Raw genomic sequence first — 15160 nt, 5'->3', positions numbered from 1 at the left:
GACTAACCCAAGGTCACCCAGCAGGCTGCATGTGGAAGAGTGGGGAATCGAAACCGGTTCACCAGATTAGAGTCAACTGTTCTTAACCACCACATCATGCTGGAATATTGAGGGTGGGGCATTTACCCTGAAGTAAAGTACTGCAGTCTAAGCTCTGCTCATGACCTGAGTTTGATCCCGATGGAAGTCGGTTTCAGGTAGCTGCCTCCAGGTCGACTCAGCCTTCCATCCTTCCGAGGTCAGTAAAGTGAGTATCCAGCTTGCTGGGGGTAAAGGGAAGATGACTGGGGAAGGCACTTGCAAACCACCTCATAAACAAAGTCTGCCTAGTAAACGTCGGGATGTGACGTCACCCATGGGTCAGGAATGACCCGGTGCTTGCACAGGGGACCTTTACCTTTTAAAGAAATGCCTGCCCCTCCCTGGATGGGCCAGGCTAGCCCGATCACATCAGTTCTTGGAAGCTAAGCAGGGTCGGCCCTGGTTAACAGTTAGATGGGAGACCACCAAGGAAGTCCAGGGTTGCTACACAGAGGCAGAAGCCAATCCCAGGTGTCAGGGGCAGCGATGCAGAATAGAGACAGCAGGGTTATCGTCTGTGTTGAATTGACAGTGTCGTAAGTCGACGCCATAATGGCCCGTAAATGAGCAGAAGGAGTGAAGCAAAGGTTTGTTGCGGTAGGATGCCCACCCTGGAATCCCCGCGTGGCTCGCGCAGAAAGGGCCTCTCTCATCTCCGCGTGACATTGGCTGGTGCAAAGGCCAACCCTTCCATCTGCAGGTCTCATTCGTAGGGCACGGCACAGGTTGTCTGCGGCTGGGGGCGCAAGGTGAAGCCTGGCACGGGGGCAATGTCCACGTCAGATGCTGTGGATCCCGGAGGGGGCCGGAAGGAAAACCTCTGGAACAAGCCCACGAAGAAGAGGAACAGCTCCATCTTGGCCAGACTTTCGCCTAGGCAGTTCCGGTGGCCTGCAACGACCCCCGACCCCGGCACAGGATTTTTATGAAAAACGGTTCAGCGGGTAATAAAAGCAGGAGCCAAAGACGCAACTGATTTATTGGTTGTTTTGTAATCCCCCTTGAGTGTCAGCGAGAAAGGTGGGTTAAATTTATGAAGGGCGGAAATCGATCAATCTGTCGTCGTCACAGAGTTGGCGTGTTGGCTAAAAAAATGGGTGACGATTCCTAAGGATGCCAGCCTCCCGATGAGACGTGGAGATCTCCCGGAATTACCTATGATCTCCAGATGACAGTTCCCTGGATAAAATGGTTGCTTTGGAGAGTGAGCTTTGTGACATTATATCCTGCTGTGGTCCGTCCCCTCCTCAAACCCCACTCTCCCCAGGCTACACCCCCTCAAATCTCCAGGAATTTTCCAAACCCGAGTTGGAAACACTACCAATTCAGGAGATCCTGGATTCAAACCTCACGGCTGTCCCAAACTCACTTGCTGGACTTTAACAAGCCTCTCTCTCTTTCTTCATTGGCAGTACAGGGACTGCAATACTGACTTACCTTACAGGGCTGTCGTAGGCATTGCAAACAGAATTTTCGAAAGCGCTAGGTAAAGGTTAAGTGTTAAACATTTATACCCTGCTTTTCCTCATAATTCAAGGCGGCTTACAAGAATGCTGATATCGTACAGTGAGATTCCAAAAACATGAGAATGGCTTATGTAGGATGCCTGAATACTCTCCCAACTCCCCTCTCAGGATTCCCCCCCCCCCGCCCGACTGACTTAGCAGGAACTGGGCCCAATTTTGTTGCATCAAGTGTGACTAAACCTTAATAATGCAAAGTTGAGATTGCTAAGTGGGAGGGGTGTAAAAGAAACAAATAAATATCAGCGATTTCCTTGCAGCTAGCAGAAACATCTAGAACCTGTTCGCTAAGCCCATGTGTCTATGTGCGTTTCAGGGTTCACAACAACCACTAAGCGTCAAAAATGGGTGAACTGAATTAGCACAGTTATTTTTATGTCCGGAACCTTCTACGCTTGCCTGACATCAAATAATAACCTCCTGGCGTTATGCCTGCCCCCTTTGTAGGATGCTGCCATACTGAGTTAGCGGCAGGCAGATTTTCAGGGTCACTGGAGCACGAGAGGTGTGACGACGACCCTGGAAAACCCACTAATGGGAATCTTTGGTGGGTGGGGCTGGGAGGTTCATGTGGGCAGAGCTTGGAGGCCTATCTTTTTTTCCTTTCTTTTTTTGCAGGACATAACAAGCTGTTTCTATTTTATTTTTTGTAAATTTTCCCACCAGCTCTCATTTTTAATAGACGCTTTCACGTCACCAGTGTAAAAGAAAAATTGTTTTAAAAATTTTGGGATGGGGTGAACCAGCCCGTTGGGTGAAAACCCACCCACCCCAGCCCGACCTCTGGCTATGAAGCATCTATCTTATGCCGTGGTGAGAATTCTGGTTACCTGTCGAGAAAGGCAGGAAAGCCTCTTTCTTCACAAAGTTGCCGTCAGCATCCAAAAAGTGGTTGGGGTTAAATTGTTCGGGAGTCTCCCACTGAGTTTTGTCTAAGAGCACCGAGGTGAGTGAAGGAATCACAGTGGTACCCTAGTAAGGAAAAAAGGACAGATGTCAGCAAGGGGGTGGCATGGGAAAATTCAATAGGGCTTGGCTCTGAAGGCGCAAGTGGGAAGAGCATCCGTTTGGGGTCTTCTTTTTGAGAAAAAAAAAGTGCAACCGGACCCCAGATGTTCCTGCCTGGGAATTAAGATCAGAGGGAGAGGCCCTCCTGACTGTCTCACCAATCAAAGAAGCTCATCTGGTGGGCACATGAGAGCAGGGCCTTTTTGGTGGCAGCCCCGCGTTGACTAGTACAGGGTGGTTTTGCCAGTTTGCAGCACGTTTTAAACTTTGATCCCCACTTCCTGTCAGGGAGGGGCTGTGGCTGAGTTTGTAGAGCATCTGCTTGGCATGCAGAAGGTCCCAGGTTCGATCCGCGGCATCTCCAGTTCAAGGCAGGTAGGTGATGTGAAAGACCTCTGCCTGAGACCCTGGAGAGCTGCTGCCGGTCTGAGTAGACAATACTGACTTTGACAGACCAAGGGCCTGATTCAGTAGAAGGCAGCTTCATGTGTTCAGGATAAGGGAGGGACAGAAACTGTGGCGCCAAGTGAGCAGATAGTTAGTGGATAATGAGCTTCTCCTGTTTGGCCAATGCCCCCTCCCACCGAGGGCCCCGTCCCATATCACACCTTGGGGATGAAATAGCCACGGAAGTGCGTGTCCACGGCGGTGCAGCGCGGAATGTGTGGGAGGAGAGTGACAAAGCGTTGCACCTCGTGGATCACTGCGTTGGAAAAGGGCATGCGCTTCTTGTCATCGAAGGTCGGCAGGTGGCCCAATTCCAGGACCATCTTGATTTCCTCCTGTACCTTCCCTGCAACAGAGAAAGAGACTTCCAGCACGGTGGAGTGGTTAAGAGCGGCAGACTCTAATATGGGGAACCAGGTTTGATTCCCCATTCCTCAACATGGAGCCTGCTGGGTGACCTTGGGCTAGTCACACATTCCCAGCCCCACCTACCTCACAGGGTGTTTGTTGTGGGGAGGGAAAAGTGCATGAAAGTTGGCCAGAACGCCTCTCTCTCTCACCCCTCCTTCTCTCCTGCCTCAGACATTGTTTCCCAGACAACGCATAGTTAAAGTGTGGAACTCCCTGCCCCAGGAGGTGGTGATGGCTGCCAACTTGGAAGGCTTTAAGAGGGGAGTAGACATTTCATGGAGAAGAGGGCTATCCATGGCTACTAGTCCAAATGGTTACTAGTCATGATGCATACCGATTCTCTCCAGGATCAGAGGAGCAGGCCTATTATCTTAGGTGTTTTGGAAATGAGGCAGGATAAATGCTGCTGCAGTCGCCTTGTTTGTGGGCTTCCTAGAGGCACCTGGTTGGCCACTGAGTGAACAGACTGCTGGACTTGATGGGACTTGGTCTGATTCAGCAGGGCTTTTCTTATGTTCTTATGTTCCCAGTGTCTGAAGCATGGCCCCAAGTTGCGCCCCGGGAAATGTAGCCCTGGTCTGTAAGATCGGCACTCTAATCAAGGAAACAACCCACAAAACTACTACACATGCTCATGAATAAAAATGCAACGGCAAACAAAATACAGCGGCTTACGCTGAATCTCGGGGTACTTTATCATCAGCAAGACAGCCCACTGCAGCGTGGTGGCCGTGGTCTCAGTCCCAGCCATGACGAGGTCGAGCACGGACGCCAGGATGTTTGCATCGTGGAACGTGATCTTGGCTTTGTTTGATTCCTTAGAACGAGAAAAGTCCGCGTGAGCCCTGGGGTTTGCAATTGCGTGGGGCGACGGACCCCTGTTGCGACTCCTGTTGCGGGGCGACGGATCTCTGCAGCAGCAGGGGGCAGCACGGTTGGGCACCTTTTTCCCAGGTCCACCTTACATTTCTCATCAGGAAATGAGCCTGGAGACGGTCTAGGAGAATTATGTTCTGCTTCTCCCTTCAGACACCCCTCTTGTCCGGTCCAGACGCTATATTACAGTAACCTTTTCTCACACTTTTTAGGCCCGTTCCGGTCCCTCCAACATAACCGCTGTCCGATGGATGGAGTCGAGGAGAAGGGAGCTGGTATTGGGGGGTGAAGCTCTCTGGCCCGATTTAATGTTTTGCCATCCGCGCTATTTGAAGGCAGATTTCGGAAAATCCCTCTGTCTGACAAGCTTTGCCCTTGTGACAATTGTATTGAAACGGTTGCTCATGTCTTATTTTATTCTAGTTTCTATACAGAATCAGGAGCCCCATGGTGCAGAGTGTTAAGCTGCAGTACTGCAGTCAAAAGCTCTGCTCACGACCTGAGTTCGATCCCGACGGAAGTCGGTTTCAGGTAGCCAGCTCAAGGTTGACTCAGCCTTCCATCCTTCCGAGGTTGGTGAAATGAGTACCCATCTTGCTGGGGCTAAAGGGAAGATGACTGGGGAAGGCACTGGCAAACCACCCCGCAAACAAAGTCTGCCTAGGAAACGTCGGGATGTGACGTCACCCCATGGGTCAGGAATGACCTAGTGCTTGCACAGGGGACCTTTGCCTTTACTATACAGAATCTCGTAATGAACTATTAAGCCCCCTGTTGGTTAGTAGACCGAATGTCTCAGATTCTTGTAACGTTTCCTATTTATTGAACAACCATTCGCCCCAAATATTGAAGATGGTGGCACAGTTTTTAAAGTGTGTTTTAAAAGCCCGCCAAAGTTAATTAGATGGCTGTATTGACAAACAGCGCTATTCAATGTGTTTTTTTAACTGTTCTATAAAGGGAACCTTTTAATATTTCCATTCCTTTTGTATCTTTCTGTATTGTGTTTTATGCCCATAAAGGAATGATGATGATGACATTAGGGGTGGGGGGAAGCTGACCACAACTTGGGAAAGAGGGGGAAACTAGAGTTACAATTTGGGGGCAGGAGGGTGCAATTGGGGTTTCGACAGAGCTGTGATGGGGGGGCATGGATATCATCAAAACCTACAGCTGCTCCAATAGGGAACTAAAATAGGGGAGGTCTGGTTAGAGACCAGGAGATCAGAGGGGGAACAGCTACGTAAGCCTGTTGTCTTAGACAGTTCCCCCCCCCCTTTAAGAGCAGACAGTCACCCAATTCCTTTCAAAATGAGATTTTTGACACTACAGTTATTTTCAGAGGCTAGCTGTGTTGGTCTGCAGTAGAACATCTTAATTCAAGTCCAGTAGCACCCTAGAGACCAACAAGATTTTTGGGGTATCAGCTTTCGAGATTCAAAGCTCCCTTCGTCAGATATCTGAGCGTTGACTCTCGAAAGCTTATATCCCGATAATCCGTTTGGTCTCTAAGGTGCTGCCGGACTCGAATCTAGCCGCTCTGCTACGGTTATCGGTTTTTTACTTCTGGAAAGAGCGCAGGAGGAAAATCAATCCTCTCTCGGAGCATACTGTCTAGGAGGCTTTCCACGCCAACTGACTGAGATTTTTACTCTGCCTTTCCAACCGATATGACGCTCAAGGCTGCTTACAGAATTCTTTATAAAATGTGACCAATTAGCCACACGCAACCACAGCTGGTGGGCAGATATTTCAAGCCTCCTCTCCACGGCCCACCAGATCTCCCTGCCACTAACAGCTGGCTTGCAGTTTTTCCTGTGGGGTGTGGTTGCAGTTGATAAAAATACCTCCTTCTAGAAATGGGTTTCTAATGTCACATTTGGCAACCAGATATTATCAAGGTTTTTTTTTTGGGGGGGGGGGGCTTCTTCCTCTGTCCAGGAGGCACAAGAAAGACCCAGGCAGATTCTTCTCCTAGTTTTTCTTGGTGTGCTGAGAAGCCACTCTGAGCCTGGTTTGGCTGGAGAGAGCAGGGTAATAAGTGGAAATAATAAATAGATAAATAAATAAGCAGGACAGAGAGATTCTTTCATGGTATATTGTTTTGGAGATTCTTGGATTTACTGCTAGTCTTCTCTTTTATTCTACTTTGCAAACCCCATAAAGGCGGTTCGAGGTACAGGGTTTCGGGAGTTGTTTTGCTCTCCCCTTATAAATTCACCCACCACCAGCTCCGCTAGGCAGGCTAAGAAAAATAAAATAAAACTTACCTCTTGCTGCTTGAAGAGCAAAGCATCTGTGTAGCTCCGCAAGTTGTTTTCATTGATCGTTTCTTTGCTGGCCTGGATATGTTTCCTCAGAATGACACAGGTCTCTTCGACTTTCCTCAAGATCATCTTGTGGGGTGTGAGGAGGAATCCGAGGAACGGGTAGAAATTGAATAACTGCAAGAGAAACGTACACCTCTGCATTGTAAATGAAATGGAGTGCAATCGATAAAGATAGTTTCAGAGGCTAGCTGTACTGGTCTGCTGACCCCGGCCCAAGGGCACAATTTATGCTTATTTTTATTTCATTCAGTTTGTACCCCGCCCTTTCCCAGTCAAAACTGGGCTCAGACACTATCTATCAGACAAAGTAGTTAGAACATAAGCTAAAACACAACATTAAAACAACATAGGGATTAAACTGGGCTAGAACTAATAAAATGCACTTCAGCGAAGACAAATGTAAAGTTCTGCATTTAGGTAGGAAAAATCAAATGCATAATTATAGGATGGGGGAGACTTGTCTGAGCAGTCGTGTGTGTGAAAAGGATCTTGGGGTCTTAGTAGACCGAACACTGAACATGAGTCAGCAGTGTGATGCGGTAGCTAAAAAGGCAAATGCGGTCTTGGGCTGCATCAACAGAAATATAGTGTCCAGATCATGCAAAGTGATGGTATCGCTTTACTCCGCTCTGGTTAGACCTCAACTAGAGTACTGTGCTCAGTTTTGGGCACCACAATTGAAGAAAGATGTAGACAAGCTGGAAAGTGTCCAGAGAAGGACAACAAAGATGGTGAGGGGTCTGGAGACCAAGTCCTATGAGGAAAGGTTGAAGGAGCCGGGTATGTTTAGCCTGAAGACTGAGAGGGGATATGATATCCGTCTTCAAGTACTTGAGGGGCTGTCATATAGAGGGCTGTCATATAGAGGAGGGTGCTGAGTTGTTTTCTGTTGCCCAAGAAGGTCGGACCAGAACCAACAGGTTGAAATTAAATCAAAAGAGTTTCCGTCTGGACATTAGGAAGAATTTTGTAACAGTTAGAGGTTTTTAAGAAGAGGTTTTTAAGAAGAGGTTAGATGGCCATCTGTCAGCAATGCTGATTGTGACCTTAGGCAGATGATGAGAGGGAGGGCATCTTGGCCATCTTCTGGTCACTAGGGGTGTGGGGGGGAGGTAGTTGTGAATTTCCTGCATTGTGCAGGGGGTTGGACTTGATAACCCTAGTGGTCCCTTCCAACTCTATGATTCTAAAAGAAGGCAGTCTGATTTTACTACTGTAATAGGATATCTCCGAGGGATGAGGCCCTCACAGGAAAACGCCAGGCCCAAAGTGTTTAAATCGAGAAATCATTCAAGCCCTATCGAAGGGACAAAATTTAAAGGCGACATTTTGGAAAGGAGGGGTCGAGATCCCCCCCCCCCCCAGCGGCCTCCATTTCTTCCAAGGATCTCCAGGGAAACCAACGGAGACCTTCAGACTTGTCTAGTCACTGACCATAAACATGAATTAAAAGTACAATTAAGGGAAAGTAGCGGCAAAGGTAGAGGAGAAGCAATGAAACAGCCTTTTAAAGGGGGGCAATATAACAAAAGGAGGGGGGGAAAGAGATAGCCCACCCTCCTAACATATAAGGAAGAGAAGGAAGTCAGTTTGCAGCCTGTTAGATTGGAATTTTTAAGGGCTGCACCAATTACAAATCAATTACAGCCAGCCATCCCAGCAGTCTAACACTTCCCAGCACAATAAACTGTCTTGTTCTAATATTCCCACAAGCCACCAGCTCCACAGAGGTAATAAACCGGGGGAAGATCAATGCAATGCACTCCTCTTACAACAGAGTCACTCGGGGATTTATACAGTCCCATTTAAAAGCTCTCTGAAAGGGAAAAAAAACCAGCGCTCTGCATGTAGAAAAATAGCATTTCAGAGGGGGTAGGGCAGAACCCTTCATTCCTGATACGCTAGATTTCTACACGCAAGGCTTTCTTAAAATATGGAGAAGAATTCAAAAACCTGCAGCCAGAAATGGTATGATCTAGAATGGTGGGTTGCTTCATTCTGCATGGATGCATTCGCATTTATATCTCCCGCTTTTCTCTCCACAGTCTGGATTCAAAGCGGCTTAAAACATTGTTCTCCCCAACAACCCTGCGAAGTAGATCAGGAAGAGAGTTCGTGACGGGCCCGGGGTCCCCCAGAGAGCTTCTACGGTAAATGTGGGGATTCAAAACCAGCTCGCTCAGGGTCCCACTCTGCCAATCTGTCCACTAAACCCCAGCGGCAGATGAGGCCCTGTGCTGGTGGAAGTGGACAGAAACTCAGAAGCAACCTGTAAATATCATTTTGTGGCATCGAGACGGCAGCAGATCCTGGAAGCAGACCTCACGTGGGAAGACGACCCTGGCCCGAGGGAAAGAACTTTTCCTCCCAAGTTGGAAAATGTCTGAGTTTGAACACATGAAGACATGAAGTTGCCTTATACTGAATCAGACCCTCGGTCCATCAGAGTCAGTATTGTCTACTCAGACCGGCTGCGGCTCTCCTGGGTCTCAGGCAGAGGTCTTTTGCATCACCTACTTGCCTAGTCCCTTTAACTGGAGAGGTCGAGGATTGAACCTGGTACCCTTCTGCATGCCAAGCAGATGCTCTACCACTGAGCCATGGCCCCTCCCCAGTTGTGTTTCATTTGAATGAGCGGCTGCAATCCTGCATGCAGGCTCGGCGTGGGCAGGCAGCACAGGCTTTCGGGGAAAACCAGCCGTTGTGGATAAGAATTGCTTGCGCAGAGGTTGGTGGGAAAGCCTGGAGCCTCAACTTCTCTTGGCTGCGAACTGAAAGCAAGGAGCGGAACAGCTCTCCCAGGGGTGGGATGGATCCAGCTTCCCATTAGGGTAGGCAGATCAGCTTTGCACAGCCCTTTCGATTTCTCAAACGGCTTCTATCCACTGGACTGAATTAAAAATTTGCGGGCTGAGAGCGTTTCCTGATATCGGCAACAGCGAGACCCGTAAAGCACCAGAGTAACATGTGTGCGTGTGTAAAGTGCCCACAGCCGACTTATGGCGACCTTGTAGGGCTTTCCAGGCAAGAGACGTTCAGAGGTGGTTCAGAGGCATTCAGAGGTAGTTGGCCATTGCCTGCCCCCGCATGGGCTGAGAGAGTTCGGAGAGAGCTGTGACTAGCCCAAGGTCACCCAGCAGGCTTCATGCGGAGGAGTGGGGAATCGAACCCGGTTCTCCAGAGTACGGTCCCACTGCTCTTAACCTCTGCACCACACTGGCTTCGGAGTAACCGGAGGGCCGTCTTAATTATTTCTTTAGCTATTTATATCCCACTGTTCTCCCTCTTGGGGATACCAAATGACTTCTGACATCATTCTCCCCCCACCCCTTCATTTTATCCTCACAATGACCGCTACCCCTGCAAGGCAGAATAGGCAAAGTGAGTTTCCACGGCAGAGCGGAGATTCAGACCTGAATCTCCCAGATCCTAGTCTGACACTAACCACAACAAAGCAGGCTTTGACTCTCGAAAGCTTACACCCGACTTCCTCTACCACTTAAGGAAGAATCAAACCGGCTTATAATCACCTTCCCTTCCCCTCCCCACAACAGATACCCTGTGAGGTAGGTGAGGCTGAGAGTGCTCTAAGAGAGCTGTGACTAGCCAAGGGTCACCCAGCTGGCTTCATGTGGAGGAGTGGGGCAATCAAACCCGGTTCTCCGGATTAAGCGTCTGCCGCTCAAGTGGAGGAGTGGGGAATCGAACCCGGTTCTCCAGATTAGAGTCCACCGCTCCAAACCATCTCTCTTATCCATTACACCATGCTGGCTCTCACTGGACTTGAATCTGTTAGTGAAGCATTGCTTCTTCTTGCCTTTCCCAAAACTGCACCCAGGATCTAGAATTTCCAAACCCCACCCTCAGCAAACACAAATAAAGGAATGATATCTCCTTCTTACGTGTAAGAACTGAGATCCCAGTAGGCTCATGACTTCGTCGATGAGCCTGAGCAGAGTGACGAACGTCGGGTCGGCATAATCAAACCTGTCCCCAAACAGTATGGCAAAGGTGATGTTGGTGGGGGCCGTGTTAAAGGACCGTAACTTAAACGGTTCGCCTGAAAAAAGAAAAAAGAACGAGGAATGGAAACGTGAAAGCGGGGGGGGGGGGGCAACAGGCCAGGCGGCTGCCCCAGGAAAACAGCGGCAGGGACTTGTAGGTCGCGGGTCACCTTTAAAAGACTCGATCAGCTCAGTAAGGTAATGGAGCTCCTCCAAGATGCGTCCCTCTATCAGTTTCTTCCCCACCCCGAGGTCCCGCATGCTCGACACGGTGAATCGGCGGGTGGTCCTCCACAGTTCCCCAGAAGAGAAGAACACACCTGAGGAATACATTTTGGTAAATGAGCCTTCTTTCAGAGGGAGCACGGATTGCCATCAATCATCCGTGCTGCGTCTTGACAACTGCGTTTCTCTTCTATGCAGGGCTGCCCTTGAACACTACACTGTTGGTCCAGAACACAGCAGCCAGGTTACTGCTAATAGTGAGCTGGGTCTAGGGTGGCCAGCTATGGATGTAGGAAATTCCTGGAGATTTGGGGGTGGAGCCTGAGGAGGGCAGGGTTTGGAGGGAGGGACCTCGGTGAGGTACAATGCCGTAGAGTCCCCCGCTCCAAAGCAGCAGTTTGCTCTGGCAACTTTAGTTGGATGCATTTAGTTGGACGCCATGAATGCTATCTCTATTGGCTCCCAATTAGTTCGGACCCGGGGCCCGGTGGGGCTTTTGCCCAGCAAAGCTTCTGACAGGCCAGGGGTGATTTGATGGGCTGTGCAGATTTTTAAAAACATTGCTTTGGCGGCAGCGGCCGCCACAGCACAAGGGCCTTTACTGTATAGAATCAGAGAGTCGGAGGGGGCCACAGAGGCCATCTAGTCCAACCCTCTGCTTAATGCAGGATCAGCCTAGAGCATCCCTGACAAGTGCTTGTCCAGCCTCTGCTTGAAGACTTGCGAGTCCTCTCCTCTGCAGCCAACAGGAACAGCTCCCTGCCCTCCTCTAAGTGACAGCTCTTCAAATACTTCAAGAGAACAAATGGGTCCCCCCTCAGGTAAGCTGTGGCAGCCATTTTGCAGCTGTGCCCCCCCCAGCCCACCCCGTATCAGAATTCCAGAGGTACCCACAGGCTCAAAAAGGTTGGGGACCCCTGCTGCAGGCTCCCTTCTGGGAAATCTATGCCTGATCCATTAGACCCAGAAACCTCTTGGAGGACCTTTCTTCAGGTCATTCCCACCCCACAGGCAGACTTTAAAAAAAATAGTGAAAAGGACTCGTTCGGAGAAAGCGTGAAGATGTTGCTGCATTTCCACAGCTCCCAAATTCTACTGCTGCAAGCGGGCTGCCTCTCCCTGCTTCGCCGCGACCGCCCAATTGAATATAAACCGAATATTAAGGCCGAGCTGTCCCAAGTGCTGTTACCGTTCCCATGCTGGATCCGATAAAATATCGGGACAGGGGGCCTGTCCACGAATTCGCCAGTGTTGCTCTGAAGAGCCTCTTTGACCGCCTCGTAGCCTGTCAACACCACGGCCTTCTGGAAGCCCAGATGGACTGTGAAGACCGGGCCGTATTTCTCAGAAAGCTGGAAGAGAAACGAGGGTTTCAGTGCAAACGAGAGAAGCGAGATCCGGCCAGTAGGGCGGAGGGAACGTGGGTTCGAGACCCCGGTCAGAAGTGAAACAAAGAGGGGGGACCTTGGAATTGGGTTTAAATTGCAGGAGGAAAGGGGTGCGTGGGAGTTAAGCGCCGTCAAGTCACTTCCGACTCATGGCGACCCTATGAATCAACGTCCTCCAAAATCTTTGACAGCCTTGCTCAGATCTTGCAAACTGAGGGCTTGGCTTCCTTTATTGAGTCAATCCGTCTCTTGTTGGGTCTTCCTCTTTTCCTGCTGCCCTCAACTTTTCCTAGCATGACTGTCTTTTCCAGTGACTCTTGCCTTCTCATGTGACCAAATTACGACAGCCTCAGTTGAGTCATTTTAGCTTCTAGGGTCAGCTTAGGCTTGATTTGATCTATAACCCACTGTTTTTTTTTTTTTTTGGGCAGCCCAAGGTATCCGTAACCCTCTCCTCCAACACCCCATTTCAAAGGAACCTACTTTCTTCCTATCAGCTTTCTTCACTGTCCAGCTTTCACACCCATACATAGTAATAGGGAATACGATGGCATGAATTAACCTGACCTTGGCTTCCAGTGACACATCCTAACACTTCAGAATCTTTTCTAGCTCCTTCATGGCTGCCCTTCCAAGTCTCAATCTCCTTCTTTCTTGGCTGCAGTCTCCCTTTTGGTGGATGGTGGAGCCAAGGAATAGAAAGTCTTCAACAATTTCAATTTCCTCATTGTCAACCTTAAAATTGCGTAATTCTCCTGTAGTCATTACTTTGGATATTACTTTGGCTGGATATTAGGGGGAAAAATTTACAGCGATAGTTGTTTGGCCATGGAATCGGCTGCATAGGGAGGTGGTGAGCTCCCCCTCGCTGGCAGTCTTTAAGCAGAGGCTGGACAAGCACTTGTCAGGGATGCTCTAGGGCTAGGCTGATCCTGCATTGAGCAGGGGGTTGGACTAGATGGCCTCTATGGCCCCCTTCCAGCTCTTGGATTCTACGATTCTATGAAAAGCAGATGCTCAACCAAGGAGTGACGGCCCTTCCCCAGACTTGGCAGGGTTATTCAGTCTACGCCCGTTGCGAGAGGCTTAGATTGAAGTACCCCTGCATAGGAATTTTTTCAGAAGGCTGGGCTCGAATCTAGCCGTTCTGCGTAGTGCTGTGTGCGAGTCTTCAGATACCAAACAAATTTAATATCAGAAGGTAGCTGCGTCAGTCTGAGGTAGAGGAGCAAGATTCGGGTCCAGCAGCACCTTAGAGACCAACAAGATTGTCACGGTATAAGCTTTCGAAAGCTCCCTTCATCAGACACCAGCATGGTGTAGTAGTTAAGAGTGCCAGACTAGAGTCTTGGAGAACCAGGTTCGAATCCACATGACACTGCAGAAGCTCACTGGGGGACCTGGGGCCAGTTACACCCACTCAGCCTAGCCTATCTCACAGGGCTGTTGTGAGGATAAAACGGAGGAGAGGAGCATTAGGTAAGCCACCTTGGGAAGAAAGGCTGGGAAGAAAGGCGGGGTAGAAATGAAGTAAATAAATAAGATGCTATTGAGAGCTGCCGTGGTGTAGTGGTTAAGAGTGGTGGACTCTAATCTGGAGAACTGGGTTTGATTCCCCACTCCTCCATACAAAGCCTGCTAGGTGACCTTGGGCTACTCACAGTTCTCTCTGAACTCTCTCAGCCTCACCTACCTCACAAGGTGTCTGTTGTGGGGAGAGGAAGGGGATTGTAAGCGGCTTTGAGACTCCTTAAAGGTGGAGAAAAGCGGGGTATAAAAACCAACTCTTCTTCTATTGGACTCAAATGTAAAGTAATTTAAGATTTTGGTCTGCACCTTCCTAACAGAGATCCCTTCTGAAAAGTTCTGCTGTGATACAATATCCAGAAATCTTTTTTTTTTTAAATCTACATTTGACTTCTGTGGGAGTTTAGCAACGAATGACTTTAAAAGGAAATCGAGGCGGGGAAGTCTTACCTTCATAAACGATTTATCTTGTCTCCTGATGTTTATCAAGTGCAGATTGCCGATGAGGGGAAGCGGAGTAGGGCCTGGAGGGAGATTCGGAGAGGGTCTTCCGGAGCCCGTCAGATACCAGAGTGTGGCTAAGACCACCAAGGTGAGAAGCGCGCAGGGCACCCAGGGACCGAGCTGGGCCAACTCCGAAGAAGCCATGTCTCGCCGGAATCTGCAGCCGCCGGTTGAAAGAAGAGGAATCTGATCTTGCACAGTGGGAAACGCGAGTTGCGTTTGTTCAGTTTATTAAGTTCTGCGGCTCTCAGCTCTATGCCCCGGACTTCTTTTCCTTCCCCCGTACACACCCACATCCCCTAGAATAGTGAATCTGATGGCTTTAAAAATTATGTAACAACTCCGGGGAGAAAGGATAGCACGCTCTCGGCGACCCGGCCAGATTAAACCGTGTCGACATCTTCCAACACCTGCAATGCTGCTGTTTACTCCTTTGGTGGGTGGAGGGCACGCTAAAGGGGGGGGGGGTCAAGTTACTTTCATTTGACGCACCAAGCCCTTTTTTTAAAAAGGGGTGGGGAAGAGATTTATCGACACACGGAATTAACTAACTGCGCCAAGTCGAATCACGACAAGACGAAAGAGATGCCAGTTGGGATGACTAATGTTTTAGAGGGTACGACACTCCCATTTTTTTTTGACAGAGTCAAATTTATCTTTGTTGGACTCAGCCAATGAGTTGGGGAGTCGCCGTTGGAGAAGTCAGGCAGCAAAGTAGCCAAGAGTGCATTCCCCCCCCCACCCACCCCAAAAATTGTGCTTGGTTCGTAAATTAAAACATTTGGACTTTGTGGACTTATCCACACTTCATGCTTATCCACACTGCAGAACCTCAA

The 15160-nt window shown here is 49.3% G+C and overlaps 1 protein-coding gene across 1 annotated transcript; it reads right to left on the bottom strand.

The window, feature by feature from the left end:
• Window positions 1-784: 784 nt before the first annotated feature.
• On the bottom strand, window positions 785-14468 carry LOC130492841 (cytochrome P450 2W1). Its single transcript, XM_056866628.1, has 9 exons — window positions 14271-14468; window positions 12095-12257; window positions 10851-11000; window positions 10579-10736; window positions 6617-6790; window positions 4146-4287; window positions 3221-3405; window positions 2435-2576; window positions 785-972 (listed from the first exon to the last, which is right to left on the bottom strand). The coding sequence occupies exons 1-9, from the start codon at window positions 14466-14468 to the stop codon at window positions 785-787; spliced, it is 1500 nt and encodes a 499-aa protein (XP_056722606.1).
• Window positions 14469-15160: the final 692 nt, after the last annotated feature.

This window comes from Euleptes europaea, chromosome 21 (assembly GCF_029931775.1).
Source record: "Euleptes europaea isolate rEulEur1 chromosome 21, rEulEur1.hap1, whole genome shotgun sequence".
NCBI classification, from domain to species: domain Eukaryota; kingdom Metazoa; phylum Chordata; class Lepidosauria; order Squamata; family Sphaerodactylidae; genus Euleptes; species Euleptes europaea.
The sequence above is the reverse complement of the archived record's forward strand: the minus strand, read 5'-3'. Positions and strand labels throughout refer to the sequence as shown.

Excerpts from the sequence above, each read along its gene's own strand:
- LOC130492841 (XM_056866628.1), bottom strand. The coding sequence starts at position 14,468 with ATGGCTTCTTCGGAGTTGGCCCAGCTCGGTCCCTGGGTGCCCTGCGCG. Across the intron at positions 10,737-10,850 it reads GCTGATCGAGTCTTTTAAAG|GCGAACCGTTTAAGTTACGG; the intron begins GTGACCCGCGAC and ends TTCTTTTTTCAG. Across the intron at positions 2,577-3,220 it reads GTGGCTATTTCATCCCCAAG|GGTACCACTGTGATTCCTTC; the intron begins GTGTGATATGGG and ends TTTCCTTACTAG.